Below are 25,842 nucleotides of genomic sequence, written 5' to 3' on the forward strand. Positions count from 1 at the left end.
CGAACATAGCAAATTTGTTCCTTTTGTGTTGTTAGCCTTTCTTTTGCTACAGGAGATCTTGTGAGGACCTTCCTGAGATCATGAGAGATTCAGGGAAGCGTGCAACACCAAAGTGTCACAGTTTAGCTGAGGGGTTTGCCCTTCGTTTCACCTTCCTTCTTATCAGATTCTTTGAGCAAAATATTTCAGGTATTAGGAACTGCCAAGGTTGAATGCAGCTTAGAAATAACTCTTGTTCCAGAAATTAACTGGAGAGCAGTGCAGGCCCCATAAGCTTTCCAATCCATGGCAAAACAGCCGACGTACACTTAGGACTTGCACACTTCACTGAAGTAGCCTCTGCAAAGCATTCTTGTATGTGCTTCACTTCACGTATCGCACCACCCGTGAGAGGCTCTTACACAAAAACCTCCAGCCATCCCTTTCAGAGCCACGCATCGGTTTGCATGCGGCACCAGCCTCTAAGCAGAGGCGTGCCGTTTATATTCATGTGCTAAGGAAGAAGGCAAGAGGAGGAGAGCGTCATTTGACATTGTGTACAGGCAAAATACCACTGAGCCTGTCATTACTGAATTGCGTATGATCTTGCACTGTCTGAATTGTACTTGGGGAGGGAATATTAAACAGCATAGAGGTCCTGTAAGGGAATCCTCATGCAATTCATTCTGAGCTATGAAAATGTTAGCCTTATTCAGCAAAAGGAAATACTGCTTTTCGTTCAAAAATTGATAATTTCAAAAGCCCCTTCTCTTTGTGTAAGAAGAGTAGACGCGCGAGACACAGGAAATAATGAGTCCATAGTTCTGTGACTAGTCTGGGAGCTTTCTGTAAGGTTTTTGTTTTGTTACTTGACTCTGGAACTATTTGTTAGATTTGTAAGTTCAAAGCCTGGCTCTTAAACTGTCTAATCCGGTGGTGCTAAGTAGGAGCATGCAAATCAGCTTAGTAAACTATCTGAACACAAAACGTTAGACTCCTTATGGCATCTGGAGGGAGTGATCACAAGATTGAGGTGATTGCTTTCCGTGTGCTCCACTGTGCTACTCGGCAGCGCTAAGCTGGGTTTCCCTTTCTCTCCCTCTCCACCATCTCCCTATGGAACATCGCATTTACTTCCAGCTGGTTAGATCATCCAGGGCACTGCAGATTTCCTTCCTTCTCTACCATGCTGTTAAGCAGCAGGATTCATGTGAAACAGAAAAGGGGGAAACTCCGACCACGTTACCATCATTGTTAATTTACAGGCTAGGCACCCTGTGGAACACGTAGTAATGTGGGACACCTTTTTCCTCAGAGACTAGAAGAACCTGTACTTGCTCCTAGTCTTTGAATTTCCCGTGTCAGGGTTATATTGGAGTGCTGCAGGCTACAGAAGGGCAATTAATATGCTATTCATTTATACTTTGGTCATCCTGAAACTGAAAAAAAGTCCTCCTGTACTCCAGTTGCCTCCATTATATTGCCACGTGCCAATAACTGTCTCTTGTCCGGCATAACTTTTTCCTCAAAGATGCTGGCTGGTGACAATTCATGGTAATTACTGGCCAGCTTTTGGGTACAGTTTGCTGTTGTGCCTAGGAGATTATTTGTGTTTGTGCAGGGTACACACTGTGGCCAGGCAAGGCTTTGCATTGCTTTGCACGCTGGGCAGATGCGAGTAATCACCCAGAGAATGCCTGATAACAAGGAATGGCGGCCCAGGACAAACGGGTCAGGGTTCATTAGAAAAGTTGCCTGGAGCCTGTCGTACATGTAAAACGATAAAAATAAAACCAGCCTTTGTCTTACTGTTCCCAGAACCCATCCCTGCTCTTTCCTCATGGCAGCGAGACGGCTTAGACTCAGACGAGGCTCGCCTTTCCCCTCAAGCCGGTCGCTTAATTCGCCAGCTTCTGGATGAGGACAGTGATCCTATGCTGTCCCCTCGCTTCTATGCCTACGGACAGAGCCAACAGTACCTGGATGATCCAGAAGTGCCTCCTTCCCCTCCCAATTCTCATCCCTTCATGAGGTGGGTTGTGATTTACCTGTGCTGACTCTTGCACCCAGCTGTAAAGGAAAGGGTTTGTATAGTTTCATCAAGCCACATCTCTTTGGATCACATATGCCAGATAGCTATGCTGCGTTTGGTTTCTGTTCCTACTGACAAGAAACTGGTATTTTTAGAAAAGCTTTTGGTAACTAATCATTTCTGGGTTTGTGAATTAAGATCTAGGAAGTTGCTGTTGCTGAAAGAGGCTGTTACAGCATCTTTTGCTATCTGTTATTACAGAGTAGCAACATAGCTTTCACACTTCTGTGGGATTTGCCTTTATTTACACAAAGTTTAAGTGGCCTTCTCTGCATGAAGATGTACTGTGGCTGTTTGGATAAGCTCTTCCTGCAATCTCTGCTCTTGGCAGGAGGCGGAGTTCATCTTTGGGATCTTACGAAGATGACAGAGAGGACTTAACCCCTGCACAACTCACCCGGAGGATTCAGGGACTGAAAAAAAAGATCAGGAGATTTGAGGACAAATTCGAAGAGGAGAGGAAATACAGAGTGAGTCTTTACGAGTGAAACATTTGTATGGAGACGAATGCATTAGCAACAAAGGGAAGGGACATCAGGGAAGTCTGCCAGATGTACTGAGGGCTTCAAAGCTTGTGTAAGGAAAAAAAGAAAAAGCTGCTGCCCGAAGAAAGAAAACATGCATCCGTACCAAAGCAAATTACCTTTCCAAGCATTATGTAGTGTCCATGCAGCACAAGAGAGGGCCTAATAAACTCAGAAAATTTTAATCGCTGCTTAAGGCACTGTGCCAAAAGCACACACTCAATGTGTAGAAATAGCTGTGTTAAACTGATGTTTGTTTATTTATTCGAGTTCAGCTTATGAGAGGCTTCTCATTTGCATGATGGTAATCCCAGGACACCAGTGCATTGCGGAGGAGAGCGAGCATCTGCCTTTACTCCTGAGCAAGGAACCACAGTCAAGTGCTGCTGAGCAGTAGCAGCGTACTGTAATTATTTCTGAGATGTCCTTCCAATGCACAGAAAGCTTTTTAAGGAACTAAAGCTTTGCATGTGTGCATCTTCATGGGTGATCTAAACCACGAGGGATTGTACTGAAAGGATCTTGCCTGCAGTTGAGAAGACTGGAAGAAATGCTCAGAGCTTCCTGTAGCCGAGCATTTGGTATCTTTGAACGTAAGGCAGCCTTTGGTGTTGATACATGCATCCTAACACTTCTCAGACTGTTCATGCTAGGCTTCCATTATTTTGGAGGTGCCCTCTTGTTAGGAAACAATAGGCACAAGGATTCCATTGTCCCTCTGAACCACTCCTACAACTTAATGTTTGCTATCAAAAGTTTTGTGTTTTCCAAAGAGAAAATGAATCTCATGATGTCCCTAAAAGACAGTGTTTTGATGGGCAGGAGCAACTAAAACAAGGTCTGAAATGAGCTGATCAGAGGTATGCAGGTCCAGTCACAAAGCAGTACCCCTGCCCTGTGCTGGATCCACATCCTTTTGTACCTCATTTTGTGACGCACGCTTGTTTCAGTGGTTGGTTTAATGCAGATTCAGCATGATTGTTCTTTCCTCCCAGCCTTCCCACAGCGACAAAGCAGCCAACCCTGAAGTGCTCAAATGGACAAATGATTTGGCCAAATTCCGAAAGCAACTTAAAGGTGAGCAGCCACCACTGGTGCACCTTCAGGTGGCAGCTGGACTGTCTCATTTAAATTTGAATTTAGGCAGTGATACCGTGACATTTTCAAAAGGAAAAATTATTCATCTTCCCTCAAATGTTCCTGTTCAGAGTCAAAACTGAAGATATCGGAGGAAGACCTTGGTCCTGTTGTGCGTCAGCGGAGCAACACTCTCCCCAAGAGCTTTGGCTCTCAGCTAGAAAAGGACGACGACAAGAAGCAAGACCTGTCAGATAAATCTGCCAAGCCTTCCGTGGAAGCGACCCTTGATTCTATCCAGAAGAAGCTTCAAGAAAAACGAACAGAGACAAACCGACCTGAAGATATTAAGGTACAACGTAGACAGATGAGATTTAGTCTTGTAGGTATGAATAGGTAACTTGTGGCTGTGCAGTCACCTGTGAAAGCCTTGTAGGCTTCCACGTTTTGTCACGAAGTCTACAACCTTTATTCCTGGCTCACTCACTTTAGTTTCTTTCCCTCTGTCTTTAGTATCTGATATTTTTCCCTAGAGCTTGGTTTCTATTGAACGTGTGTGTTCTTTATCTGATCCTTGTATATTCCAAGTAGTGTTTCTAAATTACTGCAGTATTTCCTGCCATGTATTTGGCTGTTTCTGTTGTTATGTCCAAAGGCTTTGGTCAAATTCTGCATCTTCAGTGGTTCTGGAGATGGGGTCATCTGTTTTCTTCTAGTTCACTCCAAAGGGAATGCTCTTCTCTCAGGGCATTTTATCACTGCTCTTCAGAGTTCCACATTGAGCTCTGTTAGCTGCTGTAATCTCTCAGGGTTATCAGCCGGGAGGTCCTCATGTCTGATGTTGCTTATTCCTGAGGTTTGGGTAGCCTTGTAAGTGATGTCCTTGAGTCTGCTGACATGTAAGTTTTGCAGTGCTTTGTAAGAGAGGGGCAGACAGCATTATCTTTTTTTCACTAGATCTGCAGAAGACGACCACACACAAAATGTGTGTTTGGCTGCTTTCTGATGGTAGCAAGAATCCAGTCTGGCCATTTAAAGAAGGCCTGTGATAATATTTGGTACTGTGAAAGGAGGGGAAGTCTTTAAGGCGAGTTCAGTGGGGGAACTCTAGCAAACTTAGCTAGTGAAGTCTTCTCCAACTTTCTGCTCTTTTTTTGGTTTGGTCCCCTCAGCCTGTCTGCCAGGGCTTTTCACTCCATAGCAGAACTGGCAGAAGGAAACGGTCTGACTGCTCTTCAGTTCTTGGTAAAGTGTGTTTGTGACAGTCAAAGCAAAGATGGCAGCTTCACAAGAGGTACTGACGCTTGTTTCAGATTTGGAAAAAAAGAAGGAACGTGTGTTTTGTGATAGAATATACACTTCAGATCTTAACTGAAAAAGAACCATCATCGTTACAAGTTGCATACCGTTGTTTTTTCAAAGCACACTGATGATCTATAAATACCCCTTATGTACCTAAAATACCTTCATATGCAAAATGTGTAGGGTTTTAATCTGCCTGCCTTGTGCATAGGGTGCTACTCACATTTAACAGTCTCTTTGGCATGTAGCTAGGAAAAGAGGACTGGAAGGCAAAGATGAGTCCTGAAAATTATTAAGGACAAAATTACATGACCTTGGTTAGGTCACAGGTCAGTATTGTTTGAGTCCAGGAATCTTACTTTTTTTTCTTCCTTCTCTCTCTGTGCCACTTTTCACAGGACATGACAAGAGATCAGATAGCAGCTGAAAAAGTGTCTCTTCAGAAAGCTTTGCTGTATTACGAAAGCATTCATGGCAGACCGGTATGTACAGCAGCGTTTTTTTCAAAGTACATCTTTATATGTCTTTGTCTGTGGTAAATGATCCCCCTAATGCTCCTTTGATGTCACAGTCACTAGAGCTTCCTCTGATCCACCTCCCTGATTCTTCTCTACAACTGCTTGTGAGGAGTCCGTTCTCAGCAAGAGGATGTCTGCACGCAGTGCTGGGCTTTGCAGATGTCTGTAGGTTCAAGCCTGCAGGCTGTCTGAGGCTGAGTGCGCGTTATTTTGGCATCCTCAGGATCCACATACGCTTTGTGGCCCAGTGAACTCAGACCAGTTTTTTCAGGGATACAGTTTGCATGGGAATAGTGTTGTGTGCTCCCCCATCCAACCAGAAATGTTGCAGTTTGCTAGTATTAATGGCTGACTGGGACAACAGGCGTGCATACATACAGTGTGTTTCTCCCAGCACCTTGCTGTTCACAGGGAGGCACCTGCACCTTGCTGTTTGCTCAGTCCTCTTGTGCCAAAGGATTTGTGAAGCAGTTTGTCTCTTGAGCATCGCAGCATAAGTTGAGAGGAGATTCTTCCCCTGAGAAATGGGTGGGGTTTTTTTCCATATGCCAGTGGAAGCAAAAGGCATGAGGTTTCTTGCATGTTTCATCTGAATAAAGGAAAATTATTTGTGAAGATTATAGTGTCCTGTTGATCCCTGCTGTGGCAAAAAAATGGTGGCTTCCAGGCAACCGAGTTGGCTTTGTATGAATCCCTCATCCTCTTTCACTGATGTCGTTATATTCTGTTCTACCAGCTGTATAAGTAAAGTCACTTAATTTCAGAGTGGTGCTAATCCCTTGAGCAGTGGCTTGAGAGCAGCAAATTACCACTTGTAAGGAGTACTTGATTAGTGCCGCTGACAAATCTGTCATTCTGCTGCTGCGTCAGATTCCTGATTTCTTCCTTCCTTTTGCTCCTGAATTATTTCCTCCTTGGTCCACTGTTTTAAAAACATTTCACTAAGTTATTTAAATGTCTTAACGAAGTGCTAATATTGTACGGTCCCTATACCAGCACCTGAAAACAGCATTGTTGTGTCAGAGGACATGCAGTCTTATTCTTGTGTGAAATAACAAAAGGCCAGCACAAGGGACGACTTCCCTGTCGTCTCCATGAGTGTGAGTTTGCTTTTGTAGCTTTTACAGTGATATAAGTCCACAGGTGGCACCTCATTGAAGTGAACTCACTTAAATCCATTCAAAAAGAGAACAAGCCCAGAGCCTAGCTTGTCAGCATAACTTTTATTTTTATTCCTTTTCTGATGCTTTATTTATACAACTACTTTTTAATTTGTTTGCTTTTTAAAACAGTCTATACCTAGCAATGCTGAGCTGCGTGGCAAGGAAGACTGCAGCTGATCAGCCTTTGCTGTTCCCAGCTCCTGGCACTGCAGCAGTGGAAAAGTACTGAAAGCTTGAGGAAAATTGGGACAGTTCAGCCAAGTATTTTTTTTCTTAAAGATATTTAAATAAAAAAGAAGAAAAACAATGGATCTTAGATTCATTGTGCAACTGGGTCTTTCTGCACCAGTGATAGATCAATCTGCAAAGGTGGGACTGAACTGTTTGAATGAAGCCCAGAAGTCCCCCCTGCAGAAATTCTTGAGCTGCTCTAACAATGCAAGCAACGGTCTCTTTCCTCTGCTGCTGCTCTTTTGACATGTGGAGTGTACCCCAGAATTGTGTCAAAAGCTCCATTATTCCAACAGTGGTTTTGCATTTTGATGTTCTCCCAGAATACACTCAGGTTTTGCTGGTATTATGTTTACCTAGTGAGACAGTTTGTCCATGTGCTAAATGTTTTCTTTCATAATCTGCTCTCCGTTAAGTGTGCTGGTGTCTGCCCCGGCTGAGCCTGCAGGGCTGACTCAGGCGCCATACACTTAACTTCGCAGAATGGTAGAATGGTAGGAGTAGCACTTAATTCTCTGTGTACTTCCTCCGTACTGATATTCAGACACTGAAGCGTGTCATTTATTTTTTCCATTCAATATACCTAAAGATTTTTGCCCATTCCAAGGCTTATGTTTATTTTTCTGAACAGTGCTATTTATCAACTTTGAAATGTCATTAATTGAAGGTTTAGTTCGCAGCCTCAGCATACTCTTTTTTTTTTCTCTTTTTCTAAGTAACAGAGACTGCCTGAGCCTACAGTAGTGCTGTGCCTCCTAGTCTACTAACTGCTAACCTATTAAAGCTAGGAATAATATAATATATATATATATAGGCTAACCAGTTCTCTGGCTGTATGCTTAATCAGTTGCAGAGAAGCATCCAAAGTTCGAGGCAACTTGCTAGCCAGTGCAACTGAGTGCAGACACATCAGCGTGAAACTCAATACAGAGAGAGCTGAGTGAATTCTTTGATGCTGCTCACAACGCTCTAATCCATGCGAGCTGCTTACTCAACAAACAGCCAGCCTCAGGCTGTTGGGTGGGTACTGGAGCCCAGCTGTGCTCCAGAGGTGTGGGACATGGAGGCCCTAGAGCTCGAACTGCCCATCTGTATGCCCCTTGGAGTTGTTCGCATTGAACCCAGAAAGGAATAAAAAGGTCTTTCTTCATCTTCCTCCCTATTAATCTGCCTCCAGCTTAGGAAACACACTTGGTTATCAGGAGGAAGATGCTATCTCTAGATTGAGTTCATCTCCACCAGTCCTGCTCCTGGCAGTACTTACGTCTCTTCTGTCCCTTGCAGACCAACACCCTCTCCTGCTCTAGAGGGAGGATGTAAAGCTTTAGAAAGCTTACTCCAGTGAAAGTCAAGTGCAGACAAAATAAAGGACAGTTAACATTAAAGTTTCCTCCCTGTCAGGAGCTGTATTCCTATTCCTCCTACTTCTGTTGTAGAAAGGAGTACAAAGTGTACAAAGTTCACTAGGTGTTACGCTGTTGACATTGATGTTTATACGGCACCCATTCAGATGCTCTGGTGACTAACAGCAGTAAAAAGCCTTGGGGAAGGTAGTCATGGCATCAGAATCAGTTAAAGCTTCCCCTCATAAGAGCTGTATAATCTAAAGTCAGACAAAAGATCTAATGGAAGGACAGTGGTAGGATGTGGGTCAGACAGTGCTGAATACAAGGAAAGATGATGACCAGGCTGGTTCTGCTGAGTGCCTTGTTTGTTTGTTTTCCAGCCTCCCCAAAACATGGCAGAAATAAAACCCAACTGCTTCACAACTAGCACTTAGTTGGACAGACTTTTGCTTTCCCACAGTAGCTACTGTTGGTTAGGTCCTCCCTTCTCCTGCGCTGTCTGTACTACTGAGATTTTCACCTTAGCTTGGTTCTGAAAGAAAACCAGAAATGAAGACTTGGAGTTTGTAACTCACTCAAACTGAGGAGGGAGCACAGCATGCAGCTAGGAGGAATGGAGTTAGGGACAGAGCAATGTGTAAGAAAGGATAGGGGTGGGCATCACAGCACTATTCTGTCTTCTCTATGCCACACACCCCTGGCACCTTCATCTCTTCTCAGCTCTGTGCTAACTTCTCCTCAGCAAGGTGGCTGGGAGAAGGGACAGGGGGCAAGGTCTGGGGGTTAAAAAGATGAAGAAATACTGGCTTAGGAAATTAGGAGGAATAACAAGCCAGAAAGTCAGCTTTTGTGAAATCTGTAATTTAACCTACTCCAGGAAGGTCTCCTTATGTTGCAGTATTCAGTCGTTGCAGTTCCTTTTTCTTTTCATGGGTCACAAACACTGCCTCTGAGATGCCAGCCACAAGAGTAAGTGTGGGAAACCTCACGTTGTGCCTTATAATGGTGGGTATCGTGACAAGCACAGACTGCTGCCCCTCTGGGTCATTTTGTGCTGCGGACATACAGTACCTAAGCTGGCCATTTAAACCACCTGTCTCATACAGCCACATGACAAGACACCCCACAGCTTGGGTGCTGTTTCTTCTGGCACCTGGGATAGGAGATGCGATGATGTACACATGAACACCTGCCTTACTGGTTTCGGGGTTAACACTGCTAACCTGTCGTCCTCGTGAAATCCCCTTCAAGCCCCCTCTGACTAACAGCAATCACAGGCGCATGCCTTAGAAAGCGTAGTACCTGCTGAAAGCTTCATGGATCTTGCTTCTTTTTTAGGTTACCAAAAATGAACGACAGGTGATGAAGCCACTGTATGACAGGTATCGCTTGGTCAAGCAGATCCTCTCCAGAGCCAACACCATCCCTATCATTGTGAGTAGAGCATTCTTTTGGGGGCCATCTCTTTGGTTTTGAGCCAAAGAAACGAGGAATCACCATACTTTGGCATACCACTCAATCACTAAGGACTCCCTTGTCACTCAGAGACCAAGCAAATGAATGAATCAATGACATGTCGTATACTGAAGTAGGGCAAAGCTGGTCAAGGGCCTCTAGTGCCCATCGATGAGCCACGGGGCACACCTCACCTTGTGTTTCTCCTCTTTCCATTGGGCTGCTGCAGTTATTTCATAATCTTGCGTTTGGCTACAGCCTCACTTCCCTTTCCTTAGCAATTCACTCTATGCTATAGGTCTTTCATACTGCTTGGTTACACAGGATTGTGTGTCAGGAACACAGACTTCTGTGGGTCCCACAGGAGATAACCAGTCTCCTTGGCTGAGAGAAAGGGCCAACAGTCTCCTAACACTCCATTTGTATTAAAAAAATCCTACAAGTGGTGGATATTCCCTCGTTTGAGGTGGTGCTTTGGCAAAGAGGCACTGCCACTGGCAAGGAGTCCAGTGCCCCCCTCTAGGGAGCAAATGCACTCTCTAATTTTAGACAACTTGTGTAGACCACCAGTGAAGTGAATGGACTGGCACAGCTTTACTTAGTGCAGTCACACTGAGAAGTGGGAGGGTGTGTCTGCATTTATAACCAGACAAAAAAGCTGTTAGTCCTTGAATTTGCAAAGTACTCCCCAAAATGTGTGCTGTGAAGACGGTGCTCGCAAGCAAGAAGGAAGAAATGTGTAGCTCTGCATGGGCAGTTTAACGCAAAGCTCTCACAAGAGATCTCAGGTCCTGTTTAGACAGAAAACTACCATTTCACAGTGGCTGGCAGAATAGAGACTAGATCGGTTTTCCCCAGCCCTTCAGTGAGAAGAGTGGGAGGCTCTTGCAGAGGCAGAAAATCTGAAAATCCATCTCTACATCATCAGGCACTTCAGAGGGAAATCAGGCTCCTGGAAAGCAAGCCTGGAGTGTCTAGCTGGGCTTACGCTGTAGCTCTGGGGAGCCAACTAAATGGTGTGTGGGAAGGTGGTTATGGGCCTCAGGCTGGGGATTATTTTATTGCAGTCTTTACTTCGTTCCTGCCCAGCTAGTATTCCAGCATTAAGGTTTTTTTCTTAAAAGTGTTTGGCAGTGATGTCCCTTGCTAAGCAACAACCTGAGAGAAACCAGCCCAAGGTTCAGCGGGTTTGCCAGGCATGTTTTTCTTCTTTAGGAAGCAGTTTTCTCCTGATGGTCCAGTGATGAACTGAGAGTGAATGTGTGGATGAGAATGAGCTGCGAGCAGGCGGTGGAGGAAAAAGGGGTTCATAATGTAACATGCTTGTTAACACCTGTCACAGGGTTCCCCCTCCAGCAAGCGGAGAAGCCCTTTGCTGCAGCCAATTATCGAGGGTGAAACAGCTTCCTTCTTCAAGGAGATAAAGGTGAAGACCTCCAGCTGCTAATTGCTCAGTTTGCATCAATTTTCCCCTTATACCAATGAAAGAGAATGGTTGATTGATTCATATTTTTTTATCAGTGTTGATTTTTTTTGCAGTGTCCTCCTGAAAAATCAGTAGCTGCTTTAAGCCTCGTCAGTTCTGATCAAATTCTTTCCTTGTTGTAGATAAGACAACAGTATTTCCTTGGCTTTGTGTTCTTTCCCATCCTTCTCCCTCCACCTGCACATTATATATATTATTCTGTTTAAAAAAATTAATAAACACAATTACCTTTGTACATTGCTTTTTTCTTGCTTTCCTCCTTTCTTTTTAATGACACTAACTTGTTTTGCGGTGGTTTTTCTCACTCCAAAGCTCTGTGGCTTGCACACAGCACCGTGGCAGGAATGAGCTCTCACAAAACTAACACTCGCACGTGGAGTCAACTGGGGCACTTACAGGATCCATGCCAGCTTCCATTCATGCGCTGATTTTATCCAGGGCCCTTTGTCACCACCCTGTGAAGAGTATTTTTGAAGGGTATTGCTAACCAAGTCACAGGTGGATGGAAGTAAGGACAAGGTTCCGCTAGTTAACTCTTGGTCAGATTTGGATAGCAGGATTGTTGTGTTTCTCTGTGGTGCTCCTGTGGGGTAGTGATTCTTGGTGGTGAGGACTGCTGTTCGAGTGAGCCTTCTTCCCCCGAGAAGAAGGGAGATCCAATGGCTGACCAGGGCACGCGGCGTGGAGCTGGGCCCTGTCTTGCTTTTGTTACCGTTGCAGTGTAATAGGGGAGAAGAGTGCTTCGGCACACTTGGGTCGTTCATCTGTTACCAGCCCAAGCTTGGCTTATGGTGTAAATGCTGCAGTTCCAGGCATCCCGGGTGATGTGATTGTTAGGAAATTACGGTCGATTGTATATTAATGGACTACTCGAGGCACATACTCATTAAAAACGGATTGCAGACTGAAGATGTTAAGCTGCTGTTTGGAGGCTGGTTAATTGTCACTGAGCTCTCAGTATTCTCTAGGTAACTGCTGGATCAAATCTGCAATAGTGGTCTGCTTTTGGTTGTGTTTGGTTTTGGGGTTTTTTTTTTAGTGTGTCCTCTACTTTTCAGTTGTGTTTGCATCCAGAATCAAAACTTTGAGGTATCAGTTATGGTGATCTCTGATGACCAGTCTGGCTGGTGCTGCACCAGGGCAGCATCACACCAGCTCAGCAGTGTCCTGCAGGGAATACCTAAGATCAGGGTGACAGGGTGATCAGAGTCTTAAGCCCATTAACACTTACATGCCTCTTAACACTTAAATGGGGCCCTGTGAAGCTGCACGTGGCAGCTGTGCACTGAACTACACTTAATTGTCACTGAGCTCTCAGTATTCTCTAGGTAACTGCTGGATCAAATCTGCAATAGTGGTCTGCTTTTGGTTGTGTTTGGTTTTGGGGTTTTTTTTTTAGTGTGTCCTCTACTTTTCAGTTGTGTTTGCATCCAGAATCAAAACTTTGAGGTATCAGTTATGGTGATCTCTGATGACCAGTCTGGCTGGTGCTGCACCAGGGCAGCATCACACCAGCTCAGCAGTGTCCTGCAGGGAATACCTAAGATCAGGGTGACAGGGTGATCAGAGTCTTAAGCCCATTAACACTTACATGCCTCTTAACACTTAAATGGGGCCCTGTGAAGCTGCACGTGGCAGCTGTGCACTGAACTACACTTACAACTGAAGAGGAGAAATTGCCAAAAGCCCCCAAAACTTATGCCCTGCGTTGGTCCGCTGCGGACAGAGAGCACTGCCTATTCTGACAGGCCCCTGACACTGTCATGTTTCCTGGTTGTGGTGGGGGATTTTTAAACATCAGGGAGAGCTGGATAAAAGCATGAAAGGTGATCTGAGGTGAAGCCTTACCAAACATTTGGGTACAATATCTTGAATATTGTCTGTGTTGAAACAGTCGCTGGGAGGCTTGCTTACGGGGAGTGGGGTACTCTGGAGGGGTTTTTTATTTGTAATTGTGGAAGATTTAAATGCCTCATGATTGCCTAGAGATCCAAGCAGGTGCAAGCCAAACGGATCCAGTCAACAAAGATCATTCTGGTTCAAGTGTAAACTCCAGCGCAGGTCTAAAATAAGATTCCCAGGTGAGACTCATTGAAAGCAAAGGAGGCCTTAGATGGCCATTTCCATTCGTGTTCTCACTAAGAATCCTTTTCATTGGCTCTGTTTTGAACAGCAAAGTGCTTTCAGAGGTCTTGTGATGGCCAGATGCAGTGTTTTGGCACTGCGGTCTAAACCAGTGAGATTTCTATGCTTGCTTTCCCTCTCGTGGGCTTCCATTGGCCGCAGTAATGCTTGCTGGCTTGGGCTTGGTTCCCCGGAGTGAGGCAAGTGACGCGGGCTCACGGGCATCTGTGGGGAAGGCACCTTGCATCTGTCCTCAGGAGCAGACTCTCCCGCTGCTTATGAAAATTGTCCCTGTCCTTTCTCTCTAGAAAGGAAATCCAGAAACAACTTGCTCTCCCAGGGAAGGGCACGGGACCTCCTTCTTTGGTGCCAGAGATTCCCCTAAAATAAAGCACATCATTTGTACTGCATCGATTGACTTAGCAAATCTTTGTCCATGGCACGGCGGGATCCTGCCGCGGTCCTGGTTGTCCTTCCCCAGACAGCGTGCTTTGGGGACTGGTAAACGGCAGTGAGGGATGCTCTCCCCTCCCCAGTCTGGAAGTTGTTTGCAGTGTTTAAGGACAGTACCTGACTGCTGGTTTATGCCTTCTGTTTAAACTGTGTGATTTATGTCTGGAGGAATGGTCTTATCAGTCATATGCTAAACATTGCTTTAACTTTCATGAGTTCCCTGCAGATTTTCCTGACACGTATTCAAACTTCTCTGTATCTTTTATTATTATTACTCAAAACTTGCCCCCAACTAATCTTTTCTTCATCCTCAAGCTTCCATCTTGGTTGTAATTCTCAGCCTGTGGCTTTGCATTGCATTTAACATAAAAAGAAAATTCCGGGCAAATTCTGATTTTATGTAAATGTGTGCATTTATAAATCATTGTCTTTGAGGATTTAATGGGGCTATGCCAGGTCCTAGTGTTAATTTCTCCTTTTTTGCTTGAAGTGTGGGAGCAATCTCCTAGGAATAATTGTTCACATGAAAAAAAGTAGAGGAAATGGCTGCTTTTGGTCCCGGTGCAACAGTGTATTTTTGCATATACTCGAAGACTTCAGTGATATTAGCCCTCAAAAGCTTTTAAAGATACGCATGTGCTTAGAGCCCTCCTGGCTAGAGTGACATGGTTGTAAGGTATATATACACATACATACACAGTTCAGAGACTTGCTGTCCGTGCTGGCATTCATTGCCTTCCTCTAATGCTCATGCCTCATCTCTTACATGAAGATGGAAAACTGCATTCCAGAAACATCTCTGTAGGTAAAAGAAAACTGGCCCTTGTTCGCTGATAATCCAGATGATATCTGGACAGCGTCACAGAACAAGCCGTACATTTGAGAACCCTGTGAACTAGCAAGTACCAAGTGCAGCACAGACTTTCAAATCTTGTGCCTATAAACTTTGTGAAAACTTTGAACACAACCACTTAATCGGTGTACTTTGGAGAAACTGCACTCGGCACAGTGCTTCCACTCCAGTTTTTAGTGTATTCCAGCGAAACGGCACAGAGCTGATGCTGGGAACAAGGTAGCAACAGCAGTCCTCTTTCAGCCAGTCATATCCCATGTTTGGGGCTACTGGAAGACTGGTCTGAACTGGTTGATAACCACTGTACAAGCGTTTGAGGTCTGGAATTGAGCCATCAGAGAGAGCTGCTGAGCTACATCTGTAGAGAGAATATTTGCGTTTCAACCTGGCAGTCTGTGTGTCGGGAACCTTAGGGGGTGGCTGGTACGCTTTAGACAGTACGCGTAATGACTGTGACTGGTTTTGTTTACATCAGAATACAGGAATTAAACAAAGCAACAGCTTGCTAGGAGCCTCAGGTACATTTTTTCACTCGGTTTTGTTGCCCTGGGTCTCCTTAACCAAGCTGAATTGGTGGTCACAGTTTCTCTGCCATGCTTTGGGCACAGGGTGTCTCACTGCTGGTCTTCTGGTGTCCTGCGTTGCTTAGTAACTGAAGTGCTTGCTCTGCCTGTCCACTTTCCATACCTGTTCCCCAGTGCATGTGGAGAAAGGAGGTACCTGTTTCTCAGAAGGGAAGCAGTAAACTATTCTATTACCGGGGTGCTCTGTCCCTCTCTGCAGGAGGAAGAGGAGGGCTCTGAGGAGGACAGCAGTGTGAAGCCAGATTTCACTATTACCATGAAAACAGATTTCAACGTGCGTAGCTTCTTGGATCAGCTAGAAGACGATGCTGACGGCTTCGTTTCCCCGGTAGATGATAAGATGCCATCTAGGAGCAATCAGGATATGGGGCTTTCCAATCTCCACGAAGCATCCATGTATGTTTGAATTCACAGCCAACTTCAACAAGTTATTTCTTGCTCAGATAGCATCTTATTTGTCAGGAAAGTGTCTAGCTTGTTTGTTTGTTTATGATCTGTGTCAGAAGGCTTTGTGCTTCATTTTTTAAATGCAACAGACTCTCCTATCAGAGGGTTTGGGAAGAAACTACTTTATCCTGATATTGATATTTAACTTCTGCATCTTTGGATTCTGACACTAAGTAGCAGCTCCACTTCAGCAGTGGCATGAAGTTCTGGTGAAGAGAACCTTGTACTCACAGGGTTCTTCAGGTTTTGGAGAGGTCATGCTGAACTAGCTTTGCTCGTTTCGAGCACCTGTGTCTGATCGAACAAACACAGGTTGTAGTCTTAAGCTGTGACTGAAGAACTGAATCTTGATCGTATAAAAGTCACCAAAACCAGACCCATCTTCAGCAAGTAAGTTTCAGAGAAATTAGCGGTGTAGTGTGACATGCACGTGACCTCCTTAGAAGCTTCAGCTGAAGTGTGTGATGGTTTTGCCGAGCTAAACTCGGAGAGCTTTTCGTTGCAAGTAACGTCACGTTGCCAGAGCCGCTTGCAGCAGCAGCCCCATCGCTTGGCATACGTGCAACCATACATTTGTACATCTACTGTATGTTTCCTGTTATAACGGTGTAGGTACGTATAATCTTGTTTGTGTTTAAACTCAACAGCCCTGAACTCTTAGAGCAGCTCCAAGAAGTTAGGGAAGAGAAAAAGCAAATCAGAAAAAAATTGAGAGACTTCGAAGATAATTTTTTCCGACAAAATGGAAGGTATTTATTTCCCAGCTGTCTCTCTGTCCTTCGGCTACTTTGAATCCGCTTGGCATCTACAAAGATCTCTAAATTGGGAAAGTTACCTGAATTCAGTATTACGTATTTCTTTGTGATGGTCAGTGTTTTGCCCGTAATAATGAATCAGTTCCCACTCCCTGCCCCTCCAAGGAACTTCAGGAACCACTTTGAAAACTTTGTCTTAGGACAAGCAGCGGAAACAAAAGTACAGATGGTGAAAATGCAGCTGCCTCTAGCACAGCTGGCAGGAGGGATGGCGGAGTTTCTCAGTGACAGTTATTGGGGTTTTTCCTAATGATGTATGTTTAGATTTCTGTCCTATCTGTGCTTGTCTCTGGGGTATTCAGAAACTAGTTTAATGAGAACTTCTGCTTTAGTGTAGCTGGGTTATCATTTTCAGAAAATGGCCCTCATTTATGAGCTGATTGAATTTTTAAATATATTTATACTCTTAAATTATCTTGTTAGTTTCTTGCCACCAACCATCATCCTTAGAGGTTCTCATAAAATCACTGAAAACTTAAAAGCTTCATGCAAGCTAAGAGAAAGCCGATCAGATGTTATCTTCCGTTTCACAAGTGTGCCTGTTCATGTAAGTGGTGTGATGTGATGCCAGGAGCAGCTGTATTTTACTTTGCCATGGTAGCAGGCTGGCATTCAGATGGCTCCTGAAGTGTTTTTCAGCTGCTTTTTAGAGATTGGCAGTTTGGGAGAGGCAGGGCATGCTTTACTTAACGTTTTGCATCTGGAACCATGGGACAGTGTTCAGCCTCACTGTGCAAGTGTCCGTCACTTTGCTGGAGCAGTTTGTTTGCCCCTCTTTAATTTCCTTCTTTTCTCCTCTCAGAGGATAAAAGTTTTTGGTTTGTTCCCTGATGGAGAGTGGAGGAGAGGAGCTTCTTTGTAGGTCTTGTTTGGGGGGTGGAGAGAAGCTGCTGAGGAAAGACCTCCTGCTGTTAGAGAAATCCTCACGATCTGCTTTCCCTCCACTAGGAACGTGCAGAAAGAAGACCGCACTCCTATGGCTGAAGAATACAGTGAATACAAGCAGGTAAAGGCCAAGCTGAGGCTGCTGGAGGTCCTGATCAGTAAGAGAGATATTAGCTCCAAGATCATGTAAAGAAGGAGATGTTTGTTTTTGCCAATAAACGAAGAGGAGAGAGCACCAAACGGACAAATGCATGGAGTGGATGCAGCAGGAGCCTGGCTGGGGAGAGCTGAGGAACTCCCGGAGAACTGAAGGGCCATTCGCAGAGGCGAGAGGGCAGGAAAGGTGGCTGTCCATCACTCTTTACACTTGCCGTTGCCCACTCTTTCTCCAGGCCTGACGGAGTTTGGATGCCCAAAATGAAGTTTGCCAGCGTAGGAGACGTGACACTGCGCTCAGTGACTTCACTGAAAGATTCCTTCTGTTTTGATTTGCTTACAGACCCTGAAATATTTAGAGTACCAGAGCCAGCCAAGCCGTTCTTTTCCCCCAGGATATCATAGCAAGAGGCAAAGTAGGATGAATAGTGAGTAAATCATCACGTAGCTTCTACTTTAGCTCAACAGACAAGGGCCCTGGCTGATCTCACAGGAAGGCGCAGGTCAGAGAGCGCCAAGACACAGTGAAAGATTTGCTCAGACTTGTGTCCTCACTGTTTGGAGACCAGCATCTTCTGTTGCTTTAGATGATAGACACATGCTGTCAGAATCTCTTGGTCATCGCGCAGAGCTGGTGCGAGTTACAGTTTTGCCTAGGCTTGACCTGGGTTTTCTTCCCACTTTTTTTGATGGCCAGTTCAACTGAAGTAGAACGTAGTTGCACATCTGTCTGGGATAGCAGAGAACAGGAGGTGTGCAGCGCGGTTCTTGCTGGCTTGTTCTGCCTGGAGGGTGAGACTGTGACATTATGACCGTGTTCAGGCAACTGGGAGAAAAAGAGGTTTTTAAAAGCTTTAAGTCATAATCCTGTGGGATTTTGGTAGCCAATCAGTTAAATATCTGGTGTCAGGTATCATCTGGAAGGCCCACCCCGTTAGCATGTGTACTTCATCATCTGACACAGAGTCGAAGCTGAACAGTCCGTGTGGGTGTCATTGATACGCGCTAGCCTGAATTTTACTCTGTTTATGTACACCCTCAATCAGGCTGCGTGGGCTGCAGCACTGACGCTGTTATGGTGGTGGCAGAGGATGGTCTTTTCTTCCCAGTGTGCACTGGTGGCACACCAGCACAGAGGATCCTGCGGAGAGCTGGAAGTCTGCTCTGCCGGTAGAAAGGAAGGGGCTGTGTCTCGGGTGCAGGTTTTGACTATTCAGTGCTTTTTAAATTAATTTCTGACTTCCAGGAAAGAAGGTGCTGGGATGCCTGATTCAGGTGCTTCTGTCAAACAGATGCTGCCTTGAAGGAGCGAAAGGCAATGAGTTCAGGGATGCACCCGCGCAGCTCTGCGGTCCTGGCCCACCGAGGCTCGCTCTCCCACTCAAGGCCTGTGTGCCCCAAGCCGGGGCCCAACCCCGATGTCCCAGGGAGAGCGTTTCTGTAATGCTTCCTTCTGCGTTGATCCCCTGGGCAGCGAGCGTGCAGAAGCCAAATGGCTGAGGACAAACTCAGTGCCAGACGTTGTAGCCAGGCCTCATGCGAGAAGAGGACCCCCCCAGAACAACTCCTCCTTCTTGATACGAGCAAGTGGGCTCACAAATAGAAGTATCTGGGTTGTGGTGCTTAGACTTGCCCCCTTCCACTTGCCGTATGTGGTAACGGTAACTCCTGCCGAAAGCGACGCTGCAGGTATTCGGGTCTCTCCAGGATCCCATGATCCGTTCAGAAGGCAGCCTTCTCCCAGTGGCGCACGTGCCTGCTGCAGGTCAGGGTGGGTGAGGCGGTGACGTGCGTTTGTTAGTTAGCGACTCACTCACAGGCTGTGGGTTTTTTCCTGATTGCAGAAGTGCTGATCTACGTAAAATTAGTGAAGCCTGAATTTCGTATTTCCAAAGACTGCGGAGGATTGGTGAGCTGACCTGGGCCTTGGCTTCTCAGAGCTGCTGAGCTTGCATCATCTGAGAAACACGGGGCTCTGCCTCGCAAAACTGATCCTTTGAGATGATGTTAGCTGGGCTGAGAAGCAGTGGGCTCAAAGGCTGCGTTTGACGGGGAGGAAGCCTGACCAGGGTAACGCCCGGGGACGCAGATCTGTGCCTTTGCCCTTCAGCCTGCTCCTGCAGGCTCTTCCTCTCAGAGCCCACATCAGCTCTCCCTGGTGCTGCCGTGTCCCTCTGCTAGTGCAAGTGTGGGATGAGAGAGAGTGTTGGGCTGTGAAAAAGTCCTTAGCGCTGGCTCAGCCGTGCGTCGTTCAGGCCTAGTTCAGCAGAGCAAAAGCAGGTGTGGTGAGCATGTGCCTCAGGCCCCTCTGCCTTTGGGATTCTGCTGGATTACAATGGACTAAAGTTGGGCGCTTTGCTGACTCTGGGCCTGGACATCTTTATAGGGACAAGAGAAGCAGTTTCTGCCCTCCCTTTCTTCGTAGTCGTACGTTTTTTTGCAGTGGGCCAAGGCTTCCCGGGAGTATGTTTTCTCTGCTTATTTTTAAAAGCCTGTTTGCACTGTGTACTGATAAATTACCTGTTTTGCTGGGTTTTGCCCCGACAAATCGTGATAAATAATGAGATGTAGGGAACAGTCCATTTTATTTTTGAACTGATGATGAGATGATTGTAGCATTTTCTGATGCTTAGTTACCGCTGTTTACATGGTATATTGCTAGAATTTCAGATAGTTTATATGAACTGTAAGTACAATTGTGCACTTTAGAGAGAGTTTATATTTTTGAACTTTGAAAGTAACAAAACCTGTTAACTGAGATTGTACATTAAAAGGAAAAAAAAAAAACCCACGCCTAGCCATCTCTCTTTTTAAACTGCTCTTTTCAAGTCTTTCTTTCCCTGTGGCAAAAAACAAAAAAAAATCTTAAACCAAGGGAAGTGCTAGGAAAGACTGTTGCAGAGAAATGAATTTTAAAATTCCAGGTGGTGGAAAGACGTTCGAATGCTCGACTTCCCGTCCCGGGTTTGCCGATGCTGTGCCTCCCCTCTCCCGAGCCTGTACAGGAGGAGGGCTCCGAGACCCCAGCACTAAAATGTTGTCTCTGTATTGCCCACAGACAACTTGACTCGCCCCAACCACCCCCAGGCAGACACTGTTTGCCCCCCCCACCCCCCTCTCAGTGAATCCAAGCAGCATCCGTGCGTTCCGATCGATTGATGATTTGTCTATGAACAGCAGTGACCATTGACTGGAGAACATTCAACACGAGACTGTTTTTAAAAGGTGTTCAGTGCTGTACAGAAATGTACTTTGTGATATAAATAAGCTGTTTGTTGAGTATACGACAACCTGGTCCGTGTCTCTAGAACAAACTCCCTGCTGTAGGAGGGCAGTACGGTCTGCTGGGCTTCCCCTCCGCTGGGGCCGGCTCAGACACGCGTGGCCGTGTGCTACCCCACTGCTGTAATAAGTCACCGCAGTTTATTTAAATGATGACAATGAACGGGTTGTGCACAAAATAAGTTTGCAAGACAGAGGCAAAACTTGTCATTCTTACAAGTTGCAGCTGGTTTTATTCTGTTTACGCCTGAGTAAACAATCAGATAATGGATGTTTGTATTAAAGGCAGTGAAATTAAAGCATCTTTTAATCATTCTGCTAAGACATCAGTTGTTATTCCTGGTATGTACAAGTTTCAGAGGATAAGTGCTGCCAGACCACCTCCAGCCCGCGGTGCTTCCCAAGGCCTCTTTGGTGCTGTCTGCAAATCGATGATTTGCTGGAGCCTCACTGGAGCCTCTGACCGTCCCTGAAGTGCCCAGAGGCAAAGCTCACCCTGTTCATGGGGCTGTGCCAGCCGCTGGCCCTGTGCCGGGGTTGACAGGGTGGCGGGTCAGCAGGGCTGTCCCAGTGCCATGCTCTGGCCCTTGCTGGCTGGTGGCAGGCATGCAGAAGCCAGCAGGCCCCCGTACTGCAGGCTGAATCCCCAGGCTGCCGCTCAGAGTAGCCACCAAGCAGAGGCTCCTTCTGGGGTGAGGTGGTGGGGCTGCCCTAAGCAAAAAAGCACTGGGCCCCCGGCATCTGCGGGAGCATATTCTGCCACCAGCTGCAGCCAGCCGCACACACTGACGCCTCATGTGCCTTTGGGGGCTCAGACCACACGGGACATGGGCAGGAGAGGCCACAGGCTGGAGAAGCCTTGGTGACAGCCAGTGCTGTGTGGAAAGGCACTGCTGCCCCCCTTGCTGCCTGAGCCGTGGAAGAGGAGAGGGATCATCTAGGGATGAACAGAGTCAGGCCTGGTCTCATGGTGCAGCTCTTCCACAAAGGACTTACTTGACTTCGGCTAAGCCAGGACAGGCCGATAAAACTAACTGCTCCTGCTTTGTCTGTGGCCACAGCAAGTCCCCTGGGGCTGGGGCTTCATCCGGCCTTGCTCTTGCTCTCACTTAACCAGCCAAATCGAGTTGAGGAAGAAGGGCAGCATCTGCTCCAACCAAGCAACAAGGGGACAGGCTGGGGCCAGGCCAAGGCAGAAGCAAGGAGCTCAGAGGTACAGTGAGAGCAGCAGGAGAGGCAGAGCCAGCGCCTGGAGCAGGCCCTCCTTTGCTTCCTGACAGAGGCAGCCACTCAGTCAGAATTAAACATCAAATTTATTGCATAATACTGTACTATGTACACACACATCGAAAATAAACATTTGATATAATTGTATATTTGTCTTAAATGCTGCATTAGAAAGAGGCCGGAGGGCTCTCAGTGTGGCCCACAGCTTGTCCTTTAAAAAAAAAAAAAAAAAACAAGAACTTGCAGGCATTTCTTCAGGCTCTTCCCAAGGTACTTTCAGGTACTCCTTCAGAATAAAACTTTGGACTCCCAGACAAACTTCCAAAAAAAAAAAAAAAACCAGAAGCCTAAAACCTTTTGTTACAAGGTGCAAAGTTCAATACTGTATATTGAACATGGTGCATAAATACTATGTCCTAAAAAGTCAACATCAAAACCACCCTAGGCTTAAAATGAGATTTACATCCAGACCTGAAAAATGGGGGGGATCATTCAAACTTTGTTTAATAGGGGATGAGACGGGGGAAGAGGATGAAGGCTCTCCGATCGCACAGGACAGCTCGGGGTAGTGATTTTGCCTATTCAAATCCTAGAGTGTATTTCCACTCTAATCCACAGAGACTGTCCTTGAGGACACACCCAGCACTACAGCTGTCAAGGGAAAGGGCTCCCCTCCAGCAGCAAAATCAAGTAACCCTGACTGCAAAAACAAACCCCATCTCCAACCAGAGGGCCATCTCTCAAATGTGTACCTCATGCTTCTGTCTCTTCTCTGACCTGATGAGACTGCAGAGCTGGTACAGACCCCAGGCGCTCACACACACCAGCAGGCTCACGCGTGCACGCAAGACCCCCCTGCGAAAAGGTGGCAGCAGTCCAGAGCAGCCACTTCAGCCTTGCACTGGAGTGACGGGTCTGCTGGGATGGAAAAGCAGGCAGGGCTCGGTGAAGCCCGCCGTCGAGCCGGTAGACTTAGAGATACAGAGATACAGGAGAACAGCAATTCGGAAACCCGTTACTACACGTAGGGCCTGTCCTATCACGAGCCTGAACACAAACCCTGCTGCCGAGTCCGAGAGGAGTCCGAGCGTCTTTGAGACGGCATTGCTTGGAAACAAAATTTGAGATGCGAGGAAAAACAAGCCAAGCCCCCCAAACCATCATACTCTCTGTAAGACATCCTGGCGCAAAAAGACAGAGCATCACTAATATACCACCCTGGAGGTCACGGATGATGTCCCAGCCCAGTACCATCCACCAAGGACCAAAGGGAAAAGGGGAAACTTCCACTCAAAGCAAGCAAGAACCAGCTTGCATTTAAAAAGGGAAGGAAAAAAAAAAAAAGGAAGGGAGGGGCCCAAAAATCACAGCTTTTCAAAAAAGGAGATCGCTATTTCATCCTCAATTTCCACCACAGCCTAAACGCAAACATCAAAATATTGAAAGGGGATTAGGAGGAGAGGTAAGTGTGTGTGTGAGGGAGCGGGTGTAGGGGCAATAAAAGCTAACTACAAGGAACTGCCGGGAGAACGGTGATGTCGAGTTGGGTGGGAAACAACAGAAATCCCAGTGAACAAATCAGTTCAGTAGGTGACAAAATTCAAAGCAGTAACTTCTCCCTGCTGAAGCCCCACAAAATGCTGGCAGCATCAGGCTGAGATGGTATCATCTCAATCTGTTATTATTATTAATTATGTTTTCCCCCAAAATGTTCTGATCCGTTCCCTTACAAAAATAAAGCCAAGCCTGTCATTTTCCTCCTCCGTACCCAAGTGTCTGTGCCTCTCCCACGCCGGTCAAGCTAAGCTAAAGCCCTCGTAGTGATCGATGGCTTGCACCAGCCGGGCGCTGAGGATCTCCTTGCTGCTGTACTTGGGCAGGTCCAGGAGATTGTAGCAGGTGTGGGCCACGGGCAGGTACTGCTCCCCGCTGGCGGTGGACTGGATGACAATGCGCAGGCTGGACATGCCGTAGATGGGAATGCGGTCACTGCCCGTCAGAAACACTGGCAGAATCAGAGGGAAGATTGGACCGTTGAGGCAGGTGACTTGCACCGAGGGCTGCACCTGAAGGCAAACTCCATCCCCGCCCGCAGGGCAGGACCCTGCCTGGAGGAGCCAGAACGCCGACTGAACGCCATGCGGGGCACCGCTGGCCTCCTACGAGGAGGCGCGGAAGAGCAGCGGCCAGAAGCAAGGCCGCTGCTGGGGATGCAGATGAGTAAATGAAGTGGCCCACGGGATCGCCCTCCCTTAGGAGCTCCCTCTTACGCCCCGATAGGATGAAGAGCCAGGGCTGCCTCACACCCATGGCTGGGGCACAGCCCTGGGGAGAGGCAGAGGGGGCCTAGCCACCCTCCCTGCTGCCACCCCTCCCCGGCACAGCACCGCAGTGCTGGGGCCAGGGTGGGTTCCTCCTACCTGCTCCGCAGCATATTCATGCTCCTCCTGAGCGTGACCTCGTGCGTGGCCTCTGCCACGGTGGTCTGGGGAGCAGGGGAGTCACCCACAAGTCTCTGCTGCGAACTGGGAGTCCCTGGACCCTCAGTTTTGGCTAAGCCACTTTAACTCAAACATGCAGGACAGCTAGCTGACTGCTTGTTTCCTTGGGGAAGAAACAACTCACAAAAACACTGGCTTTTATCTTCCAGCAGTCACAGAATCAGAGAGTGGCTGAGGCTGAAGGGACCCTGGAGGGTCATCTTGTCTAAGCCCCCTGCCCAAGCAGGCTCACCTAGAGCCAGCTGCACAAGACCACGTCCAGCTGGCTTTTGAGTGCTTCCATGGATGGAGACTCCAAAAGCTCCCTGAGCAGCCTGCGCCAGCTGTCAAGAAGTGTTTCCTGATGTTCAGAAGAAACCCACCGTGTCTCAGTTCGTGACCATTACCTCTGGTCCTGTCATGCTGGGCATCACCGAGAAAAGCCTGGCTCCCTTCTCTTTGCACCCTCCCTTCAAGTCCTTGTACTGATGGAGTCCCCTGTGAGCCTTCTCTTCTCCAGGCTGAACAGTCCCAGCTCTCAGCCTTTCCTCACAGGAGAGATGCTCTAGTCCCCCCGTCACCTCAGCAGCCCTTTGCTGGACTCTCTCCAGTATGCCCATGTCTCTTGTACTGCGGAGCCTAGAACTTGTCTCAGCCCCTCAGATGTGACCTCACCAGGGATGAGCAGAGGGGAAGGATCACCCCCTTGCGCATGCTGGCACCGCTGCCCCCAGTGCAGCCCAGAGGGCACACTGTTAGCTCATGGTCAACCTGGCATCCACCAGGACTCCCACGGGAGCAAAAGCTGCTGTAGCAACAAATTCAGAACCACCCGCACTTAAAAGCCACGTGTTTCTTCTTGTCTCCTCTCTTGTCCCCAAATGAAGTGACTGCCTCACAGCAGCACAGATCTGTGGGTGGCCTGAAGCAACACATACAAACACACACTTGCCAAGGCCACTTCTGCAGGGGATTTCCTCTCCTCAGCACAGCACCCCCCACACTAGCACAAGGAGAGGGCCATCAGGAGGGGAGGTATCTGCCACCCAGTCGCACCAACACATGGTCTCATTTTCCTGCCACTAGCTTCTCAGCTGTCCCACTGCCCCTCGAAGCAGCACTGCAGTGCCTGAAAGCTCGGCTTGCAGAAGGGGGAACCAGATCAGGTATGGGCACTGGGGACTGCTACGAATGCACCACAGGGCAATGCCAACAGGGGGGTCCCGCACTCCCTTCCGAGACACTGAACTGGATCTTGCACTGCAGATATCGCCCAGTGATTAGTGTAAAAACGAACACTGGAGAACAAAACCAAGCGAGGAGGAAAGATTATCTGGCCATCAGGTAACTCAGCAGACAGCCA

General features: G+C 47.1%; 2 protein-coding genes across 2 annotated transcripts in view; one reads left to right on the forward strand and one right to left on the reverse strand.

The window, feature by feature from the left end:
• The window catches only part of FAM13A (family with sequence similarity 13, member A), a 40,447-nt gene extending 22,923 nt beyond the window's left edge, over nucleotides 1–17,524 (forward strand). Inside the window, exons 9-18 of the mRNA XM_010141859.1 lie at nucleotides 1,798–2,011; nucleotides 2,403–2,541; nucleotides 3,591–3,672; nucleotides 3,804–4,024; nucleotides 5,373–5,456; nucleotides 9,571–9,666; nucleotides 11,030–11,113; nucleotides 15,387–15,583; nucleotides 16,282–16,383; nucleotides 17,398–17,524. Coding sequence (XP_010140161.1) covers nucleotides 1,798–2,011; nucleotides 2,403–2,541; nucleotides 3,591–3,672; nucleotides 3,804–4,024; nucleotides 5,373–5,456; nucleotides 9,571–9,666; nucleotides 11,030–11,113; nucleotides 15,387–15,583; nucleotides 16,282–16,383; nucleotides 17,398–17,524 — 1,346 coding nt within the window. The remainder of the gene's footprint in view (nucleotides 1–1,797; nucleotides 2,012–2,402; nucleotides 2,542–3,590; nucleotides 3,673–3,803; nucleotides 4,025–5,372; nucleotides 5,457–9,570; nucleotides 9,667–11,029; nucleotides 11,114–15,386; nucleotides 15,584–16,281; nucleotides 16,384–17,397) is intronic.
• Nucleotides 17,525–23,795: 6,271 nt separating this feature from the next.
• LOC104498473 (probable E3 ubiquitin-protein ligase HERC3) overlaps nucleotides 23,796–25,842 on the reverse strand; it is a 45,238-nt gene continuing 43,191 nt past the window's right edge. The window contains exon 24 of the mRNA XM_010141858.1: nucleotides 23,796–24,004. Within this exon, the coding sequence (XP_010140160.1) occupies nucleotides 23,796–24,004 (209 nt within the window). The remainder of the gene's footprint in view (nucleotides 24,005–25,842) is intronic.

Source organism: Buceros rhinoceros, unplaced genomic scaffold (genome assembly GCF_000710305.1).
Source record: "Buceros rhinoceros silvestris isolate BGI_N320 unplaced genomic scaffold, ASM71030v1 scaffold7108, whole genome shotgun sequence".
Classification (NCBI taxonomy): Eukaryota; Metazoa; Chordata; class Aves; order Bucerotiformes; family Bucerotidae; genus Buceros; species Buceros rhinoceros.